Raw genomic sequence first — 13935 nt, 5'->3', positions numbered from 1 at the left:
TTGTCTCTCGATTTTTTATTTTTTATTTTTTGCCAGTCCTGGGCCTTGGACTCAGGGCCTGAGCACTGTCCCTGGCTTCTTTTTGCTTAAGGCTAGCACTCTGCCACTTGAGCCACAACACCACTTCTGGCTGTTTTCTATACATGTGGTGCTGAGGAATCAAACCCAGGGCTTCATGTATAGGAGGCAAGCACTCTTGCCACTAGGCCATATTCCCAGCCCTGTCTCATGATTTTGATATTCCCTTTCACTTCCCTAGTTCTAATACCAATATATACAGTATCCAGGGTACTCAGATGAAATACGGTAATAGTGCAGGGATAGCCACAGGCAGGGGATACAAGAGGATCATCAAGAAAAGAAGCTACAGTTTCACATGGCATGTTGAAAGTAATTACAACAGTGATATAACAGTCATTTCCATAACATGGAGTTCATTTCACTTAGCATCATCTTATGAGTTCATAGGGGCATAGCTATTGGGCTCTTGTGATCCTCTGCTGTGACTTGCCTAAACCTGTGCTAATTATTCCCTATGAGGGAAACCTTAGAGTTCATGTTTCTTTGGGTCTGGCTCACTTCACTTAGTATAATTTTTTCCAAGTTCTTCCATTTCCTTATGAATGGGGCAATGTCATTATTTCTGATAGAGGCATAAAATTCCATTGTGTATATGTACCACATTTTCCTGATCTATTCATCTCCTGAAGGGCATCTGGGTTGGTTCCATATTTTAGCTATGACAAATTGTGCTGCAATGAACATTGTTGTGCTGGTAGCTTTAGTGTGTGTTCTTGTTTGTAGTCTTTTGGGTAGATGTCCAAAAGTGGGGCTGCTGGGTCATAGAGGAGCTCTATGTTTAGCCTTCTGAGGAATCTCTATACCACTTTCCAGAGTGGCTGAACCAGTTTACATTCCCACCAACAATGAAGTAGGGTTCCCTTTTGGCCACATCCCCTCCAACATTGGTTATTGTTAGTTTTCTTGATAATGGACATTCTTACTGGGGTGAGGTGGAATCTCAATGTTGTTTTGATTTGCATTTCTTTTATGGCCAGTGATGTAGAGCACCTTTTCATATGTCTCTTGGCCATTCTCATTTCCTCATCAGAGAAGTTTTTTTTTTTAAGTCTTTAGCCCACTTGTTGAGGGGCCTGTTGGTTCTTTGAGGTTTTGTTTTGGAGGAATTCAATTTTTTTAGTTCTGCATATATTTTAGATATGAGGCCTTTGTCCATTGTATGGGCAGTAAAGATCTTTTCCCAATCTGTGGGCTTTCTGTTTATCTTGCAAGCTATGTCCTTTGCCCTGCAGAAGCTCTGCAGTTTGGTGCATTCCCATTTGCCCAATCTTTCTTTGATTTGTTGCAATTCTGGGCTTTTATTAAGGAAGTTTTGTCCTGTGCCAAGGAGCCAAACTGTTTCTCCTACTTCTTCTTTAGTGTTTTCGTTTGTCATCATTCTTGCAGAAGACTTGAAAATCTAAAAGTACAATTAAACAGTGCAATCAGAAGGAATAGTCACAATCTAACTTTTTAATGCATTCTTTTTGCAGAAAAACCTTTTAATGAGACTAACTACAACCAAAAGGAATAGCCTCGACCTTCCTACATCGCGAAACACACATGAAAACTGGCTAACAAAAGTGCCTGGCAGTTGGAATGCCTAACAGTCTCCCAATAAATGTCTAAACAAACCTCTAAAAATGAAGTGAAAAATCCAGGCACCAGAGGCACACACATGTCATCCTAGCTAGTCAGGAGGCTGATATCCAAGGATTATGGTTTGAAGGCAACCTTGGCAGGAAAGTTCATAAGACTCTTATCTCCAATTAGCCAGCAAAAAAAAAAAAAAAAAAATGAGCTGGAAATGACATTGTCGTTCAAGTGATAGAACACCAGCCCTGAGCAAAAAAATTCAGAGGCATCACCTAGGCCCTGAGTCCAAGCCCTAGTACAGGCACACACACACACACACACACACACACACACACACACACACACACACACACACAATCTTTTAGCAACTTGCATGATTACTTCTCAAGATTATTTGCCCCTCTGTCAAGGAAAAAAAAAAGGTAAGTACTTGGTAAACATTTGTTTACATGTATCACTTTTGCTTTTTTTTACTAGCATGTATCCTTATAAAATAAAAGTTGCATTTACTGCAAAAAATTAAAATAATTTTAAAATATTAGAGCCAAGCAATAATGTGTGTGTGTGTGTGTGTGTGTGTGTGTGTGTGTGTGTGTGTGTGTTCTGGGCCTTGAACTCAGGGCCGAGATGGTGTCCCTGAACTTGTTTGTTTGTTGCTCAAAGCTAGCACTCTACCACTCAAGCCACAGTTCTACTTCTGGCTTTTCTGAGGAGTGTTTAATTGGAGATAAGCATCTTATAGACTTTCCTGCCTGGGCTGGAAAGTAGCTAGGATTATAGGTGTGGGCTACCAGTGCCTGGCTAAAATTTTTAAAAATAAGAAAAACTGGGGGGACTACTTCCCCTTTACCCCCCGAGAGAAGCTGCCACCTGGATAAGGTGCAGACGCCATGTAGCTCCCTCTCCTGTGGGAGCTATGGCCCCACTATTAAACTTCCTTATGAACCTTCTTCTCCTGTCTGTGATTATCTCCTCATGGCCCTCTGGGATGGCCGATACCTATGCTTTCATTGGTGCCAAACCCGGGATAGGCTCCCTGGTGGATTTGCTCCCCCATTTCTGGGGGGTTCAAGCTGCCTCTGGGACCTATTCTGCTGTCCTAAGCCCACCCAGACGACCACCAAGGTAACTTCTCCTGACTGAGCACTCTACTTCCATCCACCACGACAATCTACAAATTTGCCCTCACACCCAGGGTAAGTGATCATCTAAACGAGGGCTCGGATCTGATTTTTTTATTTACCATAGGGCCACAGGGCCGCGGCCACAGGGCCACACTCCACGCTCGGTCCAAGACACAGTGATTGGGGTGATGATTCCATCGCTGATTGTCTCTCACATTTCAGCTGACCAAAGTAATACTGAGGACACTTGATATTTAACTCCTCAGTTCCGCTAATCACTTACCATGGGAGGGGCACAATCTAAAAGCTGCTCACGTTTGAGCCCAATCTTACAAATTTGGAATATTTCTACAGGACATAACTTCTATGAGTGCTCGGGCAGATGGAGTTCTCTCTCTCTCTCTCTCTTTCTGCCTCTCTAAACTCTGCCTGCCTGGCTGTTATAGGATGGGCTGGTACTAGCTTCCAAAGGTACCAATATTTGTTTAACATCTGCTTTGATTGGTGTTTGTTAAGCTTGGAGATTCTGTTAAGTTCTGCTTGTTGTTGGCTAAAACCACCATGTGGTGGACAATAGAATTGGTTTTAGCAAGCGCCATCTTGGTTCCATCAAGGTTCCAATAACTCTTGGAGGTAGAGCCCACCCATCCCCCAGGTAATACGCGTGCAAAATTCCTCAAATTCCTGGAGGCAGGGCAGGGATGTGGAGACTCAAGCTCTCTGTAACCCTGCCCCCCCACCCTGAACTCTGTAACTGTGGCCTTGCAATTCAAATGCTCAGAGGTGAAGGTGTCTTGCTGTGATCCTGCTAAGGCTCTGACCAGCTCCGCCATTACACCATGCCACGTGTCTGTGTTCTGTTCCTGTCCTATCTCCCATCTCCTGGACCTTCTCTGGTCATAGCATCTCACTTCAGCTCCCCCTTGGAGCTAAACTGGTTTGTCTTCCCCATCTATGTCTCAGAAACTGTCATGGCTGCTGCAGAGAACAGACTTGGTTGGCCTTTGGTCTGTGTAAACCAGTAGGGCACCAGCCTACAAAAGCCAGAGTACTCAGAGTAAGCAACCAGGGAATACTGGGAGATTTCAAATGTCTTTAACCAGTCTGTGAAGAATTTTGCAGGCAACCCAGCAGGAGGTGTGACAATCTATCCAGGGGACTCTGAGAGATACCACTTCAGCCTTGACCAGATCCAACCCATCTCTCCTGACTGCTTCTATCAGACATGACTAATGAAGCCTGCTGATTCGGAATGGAAGACACAGCCACTTTGGATCCACTGAAGCTGAGACTTTTACATTGTCCTGACCCTTTGCCCTCTTGATTGTTATTCATTTGTGTTCTCTTCCACCTGCCAGTAAATGATGATTTGATTTGATGGCACATGGGTCTCATTCAGTCTGCTGTTCTCAAAGTGTTGTTACAGCAGAACTCTGGCAAGTATTTGTTGGTCAATTCTCAACAAGTTACAGGTAAGCTCTACTCCTATTGTTCTCCTGTTGCTTTAATTGGAAATAAAAAGGGCTTTTATGGCTAAGACTCCTTGGATTGCAGTTCGAAGCCAGGCCGGGCAGGAAAAAAATAAAAAATAAAAAATAAAAAATAAAATATATATATACATATATATATATATATATATATGTATATATCCCTCTAAAACTCCATCTCCCAACTAACCAGCAAAGAGCCAGACTGGAAGCTTGGCTCAAGAGAACCAGCCAAATGCTGTAAGCGACACGGTGGCTCAAGTGGTAGAGCACTAGCCTTGAGCAAAAATGCTCAAGGACAGTGCCCAGGCCTTGAGTTCAAACCCTGTGAATGCTAACTGGGACAAGCTATCCAAACAATGAGCACCTAGACCTTCAGGATGAGGTCAATCCTGACAACGAGGAACCATGGAGAGGAGTAAGAGGAGATGAAGTCTCATCTTAAATGAAGTCAATTCAAACTTTCCCTTTCAAAATTAATCAGAGCCGGGAGATCAAGAGGAATAGTTGTTTACCTACCTAATGTCCATACCTGTCCATTTTCCATCTGGACTGAAACTTGCACCCTTGCCTTTTTTACTTGATATATATATATATATTAGCCTCTGACTGGTTACTCCCAACCAGTCTACTATCCCTAAACACTTCCTTCTTGCCCCCAGTCTGGTTATTCCTCCTTTCTTGTAATGGGCCACAATTGGGTTTATGTTCCAAATGGAACTTTTCTGGCTTGTGCCAAGAGTGTGTTCTCCCTCCCATGTTATTCATGTTAACTGGTCCTGTGAACTTGTTAACCTTTTGCCTGACCCTTTTTAAGTCTCTTTTAACAAGTTAACATCCCTCACCCAGGACACCACCTGGGAACTTGCAGTTCAAGACCATCCTCTTACACTGCTCTGCCCAGTGCAGATCTGGACCCTGAAGACCCCAGACCCAGTGACTCCTTGATGTGCCCAAGCTGCAGGAGGTAGCCAGAGGACACCATAACACCCATTGGCCCTGATAACCATTCTCATGGAAATGATGAGGACTTTTACTAACCAAACTGGACGGTACCAGGCCAAAGGACCAATCAGGGACCCCTGACTACTTTGCCCCTTTTCAGCAGGAAGTAGTTCCAGAAGAAACAACCTCCGCCCATACTCCCCAGCCTGGTACCCCTCCTCTGTTATTAATAAACAACAAATGGGGGAATGTTAGCATTTCCCTAGCCTCAGGTCCTCAGCTCCTCCCACTAGACCCCAGACCCACCCATACCTAATAAGCCACTCCTACTCACTACCTAACTACTTCCCCTTTACCTCCCTCGAGAGAAGCTGCCACCTGGATAAGGTGCAGAAGCCATGTAGCTCCCTCTCCAGTGGGGACTATGGCCCCACTAATAAACCTCCTTATGAAACTTAAAAAAAAAAAGAAAAAGAAAAATTGGGGTCTAGGAATATGGCCTAGTGGCAAGAGTGCTCATCTCATATACATGAAGTCCTGGGTTCCAGTCATCAGCACCACATATATAGAAAAATCCAGAAGTGGTGCTGTGGCTCAAGTGGCAGAGTACTAGCCTTGAGCAAAACAAAGCCAGGGACAGTGCTCAGGCCCTGAGTTCAAGGCCCAAGACTGGCAAAAGAAAAAAGGACAAAAAAGAAAAATTGTTTTCCAATTTATCTTAATTAATTACGTCACATACCAGGTGCTACCTAACACTTTACATAACTTTCTACAGGTTCTCAGAGGGAAGTGACCAACAGTTTCCTTTATCAGAAGTGACAATGTGTCTCTCTCCATTAGATACCCCTAAATTTGATGAGTCCCCCCTTTTCCTCTGTCCTTTTCAGGCACCTGTGGATGGACAGTGACCACCTCTACTATGCTGACAATTCTGGGGAGAATCTCAAATCACATTCTTCCTTGCTTCCCTAGGCTACTGGAGAAAACTGTTTAAAAAAGCAATAGTCCAGCTTCGTTCCAGCCATAGCTGCAGCTGCTCCAACATCCCAACAATCAAACCGCTGTTTCCAGGACGGTGATCCATGTGTACATTGCATCCTCCTCTGGCTTTATGGCAATTAAGAAGAAACAGCAAGGGCTGGGGATATGGCCTAGTGGCAAGAGTGCCTGCCTCATATACATGAGGCCCTGGGTTCGATTCCCCAGCACCACATATACAGAAAATGGCCAGAAGTGGCGCTGTGGCTCAAGCGGCAGAGTGCTAGCCTTGAGCAAAAAGAAGCCAGGGACAGTGCTCAAGCCCTGCGTCCAAGCCCCAGGACTGGCCAAAAAAAAAAAAAAAAGAAGAAGAAGAAGAAGAAACAGCAAGATGTGCTTGGCTTCTGATTTGAAGAGAAAGATATTGCAGCCAGTGAAGAGAACAGGAAGTGGATGAGAGAAAATGTGCCTGAAAACAGTCGACCAGCCACAGGGCATCCCCTGCCACCTCAGATTTTCAATGAAAGCCAGTATCATGGGGACTATGATGCCTTCTTTGAAGCCCGAGAAAATAATGCAGTGTAAGCCCTTTTAGGACTGACAGCTCCACCTGGTTCAAAGGAGGCAGAAGCTCAGGCAAAGCAGCAAGCAGCATGAACCTTCAGCATTCCACCATCAGCATCTTGAAAAATGAGTCTCCTTTGCTTTTTATAAAATAGCAAAAGTGTCTTGGCTTCAAAAGAAACAGCTTAATGTTGTTAGTTTCTTGCATGCAAACAATCAAATGAATACATATTTAAAATGTGAAAGCTCTGGTGAGATGATCGGGTGATGAAAATAACATCTTAAGGAGATACCATAGAATAGAACAGAATAGAATAGAATAGAATAGAATAGAAGTAGTATTGTTATCTGCCAAGGCATTTTATTTCAGCTTAAACACTGATGAATTTAAAGGAGAAAGGCTCTGCTTCCCAAAGTATTTTGTTAACTTCAGTAAGCAAAAAATATGTACCTTTTAATTTGATATTACTGTGAATAAAGTGTACTTGCAAATAATATTTATATGATAGATTAAACATTGTGATTTCTTACAGTGATTATGACATTCCCAATTCTTTTGTAGAAGAAACTCCTTCATACTGAACAATGTGTTTTCTGGGTCTCTCAATGTGCCCTTCCATTGCACACTAAGGGATGAGAATAGATAGCATCTCATAAAAGGCAATTAACTCTTCAGCTTTAGAAGTCCCTTGTTTAACGCCACAGCTATGAGAAAATCATGTTTCTAATTTGCTTACTTCGGTAAAATGTGCATTATAAAAATGTATGATGCCATTGCCCAATGTTTGTTTTCTTGGGATTTTGATACAAGAAATCTTAGCTTCTTTTCCTTTTCATTTTAAAATACAACTTGTGATCAGAATGCCACCAGGCCTTTTCATTTCAGGTTAAGGATCTATGTGTGAGTACATAAAACTAAGTGCAGAGGATTTCTCCTATGCCTCTATTTCATCAAGTATCATGTAAAAGGGAAACACTTAAAATACCCTGAAGACTTCCCAAAACACAAGAAGCATGGCCTAAGTCACTGGAGCAGAAGATAAACATACTACACTTTAAAAAATAAACACCTTTTTCTTTTTTTTCCTGTTGTTTGCAAATCTATATTCTGAAAAAAAAATCAACATGTAGCAAAAATACATCTTTATTTACTGGATTCTAACCTGATGTGATGCTTTAAAATAAACTTATTACTTTTAGAAACATAAAAATAAAAGCAATAGACACACACACACACACACACACACACACCTATTTCACTCTTAAGGGAGACTGGTACTGTGGTTTGTCTAAGGCCACTGAGAGGGGTGAGAACCTGCCCTCCTTGCCCCCTGAGCAGAAGTATTTGCTACTGTGCAATTCCACAGAAAATTTTATCAAATAATTACAATCCTGAGTGGAGGTTTGATTTTTTTTTCCAAAATGTAGAAGCTAGTCATGAACTGGCCTAGGAAAGGAACAGAAAACAAGCCAATTGCAGTGGACCTTTCTTCATTCACTCCTGTACATACACTGCTAGGGAGCTAGGAGAGAAGCAGCATGCTAGAAAGGTAAGGAGTGTGACAATAGAGGTGGAAAAAGTTTGGAGACAGACAACTGCACTGGGAACTGGATAGAATTTAGAATGAGCTGATTTAGAATCCAACCTTCTCTTTGTGGATTGGATAAGTAAGCTTGGTCATTTCATCTCTGAGTTTTTTTTTTTTCATTTATTCTTCTGTAACAATAAGAATAGTGAGATTTTCTTATCGAATTTTTCAAGGCTTAAATGAGAGGATGCAGAAAATGCTTGCCTATAATTGGGTCCCAAATGATGGTTGTCTTCTTGGCCTTCTGACCTTCCTTCTCTTGAAACAGATGTTTGTCATGCAATGCCAATCCAGTAGGAGGAAAGATACTAGAGAGATGCCGTGACACCATCTTCAGGGACACAGCTTTGTTTCGTGTTTTTATTTGGAATATTTTTTATTGCTGTTGTTTGTACTTCGACTGATGGTTAAACTCAGGGCCTGGATGCTGTCCTTGAGCTTTTTTTGCCACATCACTTGAGCCACAGCGCCACTTCTGGTTTTCTTGTGGTTAATTGGAGATAAGAGCCTCACAGACTTTCCTGCCCAGGCTGGCTTTGAACAGCGATCCTCAGATCTCAGCCTCTAGAGTAGCTAGGATTATAGGCATGAACCACTGACACTCAACTTTGGTTGGAATTTTAGTATCTGAGAAAATAATTAGCACAAGTGGTAACTAATGAAGAGGCATTAGCAAACAAATGAAAGCAGAAGGAACAGCAATTATGGGAACCATGGCTGTCTACCAGAATTCAAGGCTGTGATCCAAGTGCCTGAACATTTCCAACACCTTGAAAGGACAACTCAAGGTCTGGCTATTTTTGTTGGCATAAATTTAGAAAGTAGTGCTTCTAGAAAAAAATTTTTTTTTAGAATCAGCAAGACCTTTTGCTTTTTAAATCCCACCCATTTATTTCGGAATGTCCTTAGTGAGTAGGGTCTCCCCAGGCATGGTATGCTGCCTCCTTCCCTCCTCTTTCCCACATCAAGGACGTTTAGATGAGGACGGAGGACTCCCCAGCGTGAGGGGTGTGCTAGATCCTTGTCAGCTCTGACTGTCTAAACAGGGGACCAAGAGCAGGGCCTAAAGCCAGAGGAGGAAGGCTAGCCAGTCAGCCAGTCCCAGACCTTAGGGAACCCAAAAGCACTGTCCCCTAGGGGTCCCCAGGAACCCCAAGGACAGTGGAAAAATGCCTCTGCCCATTGCTTCCGCCCACTCATTCCCCGTGTCACCAAGGAAGAAAGTAATAGTTAATTTATTGTGCTCTTAACAATATTCTAGGAGAATTGTATCCATTACACAGATGAGAATATTGAGATTCAGAGGCTCACTGACTTGCCCAAGAGCACCCAGCAGCAAGAGGCCAACTGGGAATGGAAGTTAAGCTTGGTAAGATAATGCTGCTTCCCAGATCGGAGAAGCCTCCTCAGAGCTTTACAGTGGAGGACACAGCTCATGTGCTTCTCACTATCTCCTTTCCTCTACACAAGAGACACACAAATGGGTTTCAAAATGCTACCAATGCTACTCACTACTATTTTAGCTTACAAACACTGGCAATCTCATTCCATTTTGCAAATATTATTAATTCTCCACCTTCTCCTCCTCTCCCTCTTCCCCTTTCCCATCCCCCCTCCACATCTTCTTCTCCTTCTCCTTCTCTTCCATCTCCTCCTCCTCCTCCTCCTCCTCCTTCTCCCTCCCCCCCTCCTCCCCCTCCTCCTCCTCCTCCTCCTCCTCCTCCTCCTCCTTCTTCTTCTTCCTCTTCTTCCCTCTAATCTCACGAAGCTGCTATTTGGTCTCCATGTGCACTGTGTACTCATTGTTTTGCTTGAAAGGCATTGAGAAGCTTCTATGGGGCAGGCACTAGTTCTTCCACAGGAAGACAAATAAGACTGAGTTCCCACTCTCAAGATGCTCCCAGCCTAGTGGGAGAGACAGTCACACAGAGATCATTGCAGGAGCCCTTGGTGACACATGTTGGCAGAGCTGGAGAAACAGAAGGCCCAGCAATGACATCAGCATGGAGACACTGGGAGTGGCCAACATCTCATCTCAGTAGGGGCAAGCACTGCAGTGGGAGCAGCCATTAGAAGTGAAGGTCTGGAGCAGGTCAGGAATGTCTGTGCATCTTTGGGCCTTGAGCAGAGATGCCAGGTGATGAAAGAAGAGCTAGGGGAGGAAGTCCGGGGCAGGGGTGGCAGGCCTGTGGACCTTGCTCAGAAGTTTGCTCTCTACACTGGGTACCAGGATGGGCCAGGGAATCTTAACCAGGGGAATGACATCTTGCGATGTTGCTTTTAAGAAGGTTGTCCAGTGGCAGTGAGAGCTATTGGTGAGAGAAAGAAAGAAAAAGAAAGGAAGGAGAAAGAAAGAAAGAAAGAAAGAAAGAAAGAAAGAAAGAAAGAAAGAAAGAAAGAAAGAAAGAAAGAAAGAAGAAAAGAAAGAAAGGAAGGAAGGAAGGAAGGAAGGAAGGAAGGAAGGAAGGAAGGAAGGACCAATAGCATCATGTTCAGTAATCCAGATGTAACGTAGGCTTGATAAAAATATATATATACAATGATAGATCAAGAAAATCAAACCTCAAGTGATAGAGTGACTCCAAACAAAGAATGAAGGGGAGGGGAGGGGAAGAGAAGGAAGGGGAGGGGAGGGGAGGACAGGACAGGACAGGACAGGACAGGAAAGGAAAGGAAAGGAAAGGAAAGGAAAGGAAAGGAAAGGAAAGGAAAGGAAAGGAAAGGAAAGGGAAGGGACATTCAGGCCAATTCTGATGTGACCTACTGGGAGTCTGATGGAAGCTGGCAAAATTAAATGAAATGGCATGCCCTACAGGAAAAACAGGCTTGGAGGAGTGGAGGATAGGATGAGAACAAAAATTTTTGTTTTCTTTAATTGAGTACTTGATGATTTGTCCTACTTCCAGAGATTCTAGAATGTGATCTGGACAATCATTTGTCTGGAATATAGTCTAGATGTTGAAATTTCTTTTTCAAAAGCTGTCTAGATGATAGTAATGTGAAGCTAAGTTGAGAACCATTGTTCTAAACATTAAAAACAGAACTCTTAGAAACAGCACCATTTAAGAAGCAGGAAGAGCCCCAGTGTACATGGATGAAGTATTGATGGCTGTGTGATTTAAAAATCAGCTCAAATTCCAGGTGAGATACACTCCACACTGCTCTCCAACTGTAAGCAGCCATCAATCCTGACAGAAAGCAGGGAACAATGACGTAAGGATTTTTGTGTTTGTAATAAGGGCTGGGGTGCCACTGCATGCTACAGTGTGTTTAGCATGCCCAAGGCCCAGGGTTTCATTTCTCCTGGGAGAAGCAGATGGTAGCTGGTGAGTTGAGAGGGAAATCCAGAGGCCAAGCACCTCTTGATGAGGTTGCCACATTTTTTCTTTCAGCATTGCCCAGGGTAGAGTGGCTTTGGGAACTCTAGAACTGGACATCTGCCAAAAAGAGAGGTCTGGAAGAAACTCTGGTTCAAGGAGCAGGAAAGATGTCGCCTAAGGCTCAGAGAGAGAAAGATGGGTGTTGGGAATGTGGATTAGTGGTAGAGTGCTTGCCTAGCAGGCATGAAGCCTTGGGTTCAATTCCTCAGTATCACATAAACAGAAAAAGCGGCAAGTGGTGCTGTGGCTCAAGTGGCAGAAGCTCAAGTGAGCAAAAGAAGCTCAAGGACAGTGCCCAGGCCCTAAGTTCAAGAGCCAGGACTGGAAAAAAAAAAAAAAAAGAAAGAAAAGAAAGGGAGGGAGGGAGGGAGGGAGGGAGGGAGGGAGGGAGGGAGGGAGGGAGGGAGGGAGGGAGGGAGGGAGGGAGGGAGGGAGGGAGGGAGGGAAAGAGAGAGGTCCCTGTTTTCTTCATTTTTTTCTTCTATCTGTAACTGTGAAAGGGGAGCCCACGACCAGAAAGCAATTGAAATCTTATTGAGGGGAGGCAGGTGTTTAGGAAAGTGACCTGATAATGTTGTTTGTGAATCACTGGGCTCATTCACAAGTGGCACATTTGTGAGTCTGATCTAAACAGCAGTCCAAAAGCTTTGAGGTAGAACTATTAACTGAGACCAATGGTCAGAGAGCCATCTTCCAGATCAGCCACCAGGTGGCGCACATGCAAGCCAGCTAGGAATCATTGTGTGAAGACTGAAAGTGGAACTGTTAAAACACACACACACACACACACACACACACACACACACACACACACACACACACACACAGTTTTCTGGTGGTTAACTGGAGATGAGAACCTCACAGACTTTCCTGCTTGGGCTGGCTTTGAATTGCAATCTCAGCCTCCTGAATGACTGACCCAGTCACATTAATGTAGGTGGACACTTGTATACAATGTCCCTCACTACACTGACGCGTTATCCAGATTCCATGCTTGGCGCTCTGTTCGGGGGAGACTTCCCCACAGCTCGAGACCCTCAAAGCAGCTACTTCATTGATCGTGATGGGCCTCTCTTCCGATATGTCCTCAACTTCTTAAGAACTTCAGAGCTGACCCTACCCCTGGATTTTAAGGAATTTGACCTGCTTCGAAAAGAAGCAGATTTTTACCAGATTGAGCCCTTGATTCAGTGTCTTAATGACCCTAAGCCGTTGTATTTTATGGATACTTTTGAAGAGGTTGTGGAGCTCTCTAGTACTCGGAAGCTTTCTAAATTCTCCAATCCAGTGGCTGTCATCATTACCCAGTTAACCATTACCACCAAGGTCCATTCCTTACTAGAAGGCATTTCCAATTATTTTACCAAGTGGAATAAGCACATGATGGACACCAGAGACTGCCAGGTTTCCTTTATATTTGGATCTTGTGATTATCACCAGGAAGTGTCTCTCCGGGTGCACCTGATGGAATGTATTACAAAACAAGGGTTCACAATCCGCAACACTCAGGTGCATCAGATGAGCAAGCGGGCCAATGAGAACACAGTGGAGCACAACTGGACTTTCTGCAGACTGGCCCGGAAGATGCAAGACTGATCTTCAGGCCTAAGAAGTTCTTTGAAACAGGCTCTCCAGGAAGTGGAAGAGACTGCTTTTCTGTTTTCCTTTTCCCTTCCCTTCCTTTCCCTTCCCTTCCCTTCCTTTCCCTCCCCTCCCCTCCCCTCCCCTCCCCTCCCTTCCTTCCATCCTATCCTTCTTTCTTCCTCTCTTTCTTTCTAAATTTGTATTTATTTGAAGGCATTGAGGACCAGAAGGAAGTTTTGTGCATTGGCAGTCTCCTCCAGGTTTTGTTCCCTTCACTCTGAGTATGCAGGTGCCTGTTTAGAGTCTTCAGATACCTTTTTTTATAAAAAGAAGTCTGAAAATCATTATGGTATATAATCTACCCTTAACAGAGCCTTTTATAATTTTTATTGTTATTATTATTGTTACAGTGCTAAAATGACTTCTGATAAAATGGCCCCTAACTCAACCAGAAGGCTAAAAATAATGAAAGAATGAGTGAAATTCTTGTGATGCCTTTGAGGAAAAGAAAAAATCAAAATATCATGTAGAGTGACCTAGTTTCCAAGCCAGTAAGCAGTATTATAATATTAAAGGAAAACTTCCAATCATTTAAAGGTACTTGTTAAGTACTGCTTTTTACAGTTAT

The 13935-nt window shown here is 43.5% G+C and overlaps 1 protein-coding gene across 1 annotated transcript in view; it reads left to right on the top strand.

The window, feature by feature from the left end:
* LOC125364275 overlaps nucleotides 1–13436 on the top strand; it is a 64543-nt gene extending 51107 nt beyond the window's left edge. Inside the window, 2 exon segments of the mRNA XM_048363760.1 lie at nucleotides 6606–6771; nucleotides 12626–13436. Of these exon segments, the coding sequence (XP_048219717.1) occupies nucleotides 6606–6771; nucleotides 12626–13319 (860 nt within the window). The 3' untranslated portion in view covers nucleotides 13320–13436.
* The last annotated feature ends 499 nt before the right edge of the window (nucleotides 13437–13935 follow it).

Source organism: Perognathus longimembris, chromosome 15 (genome assembly GCF_023159225.1).
Source record: "Perognathus longimembris pacificus isolate PPM17 chromosome 15, ASM2315922v1, whole genome shotgun sequence".
Classification (NCBI taxonomy): Eukaryota; Metazoa; Chordata; class Mammalia; order Rodentia; family Heteromyidae; genus Perognathus; species Perognathus longimembris.
This window is presented reverse-complemented; position numbering and strand designations above follow the sequence as displayed.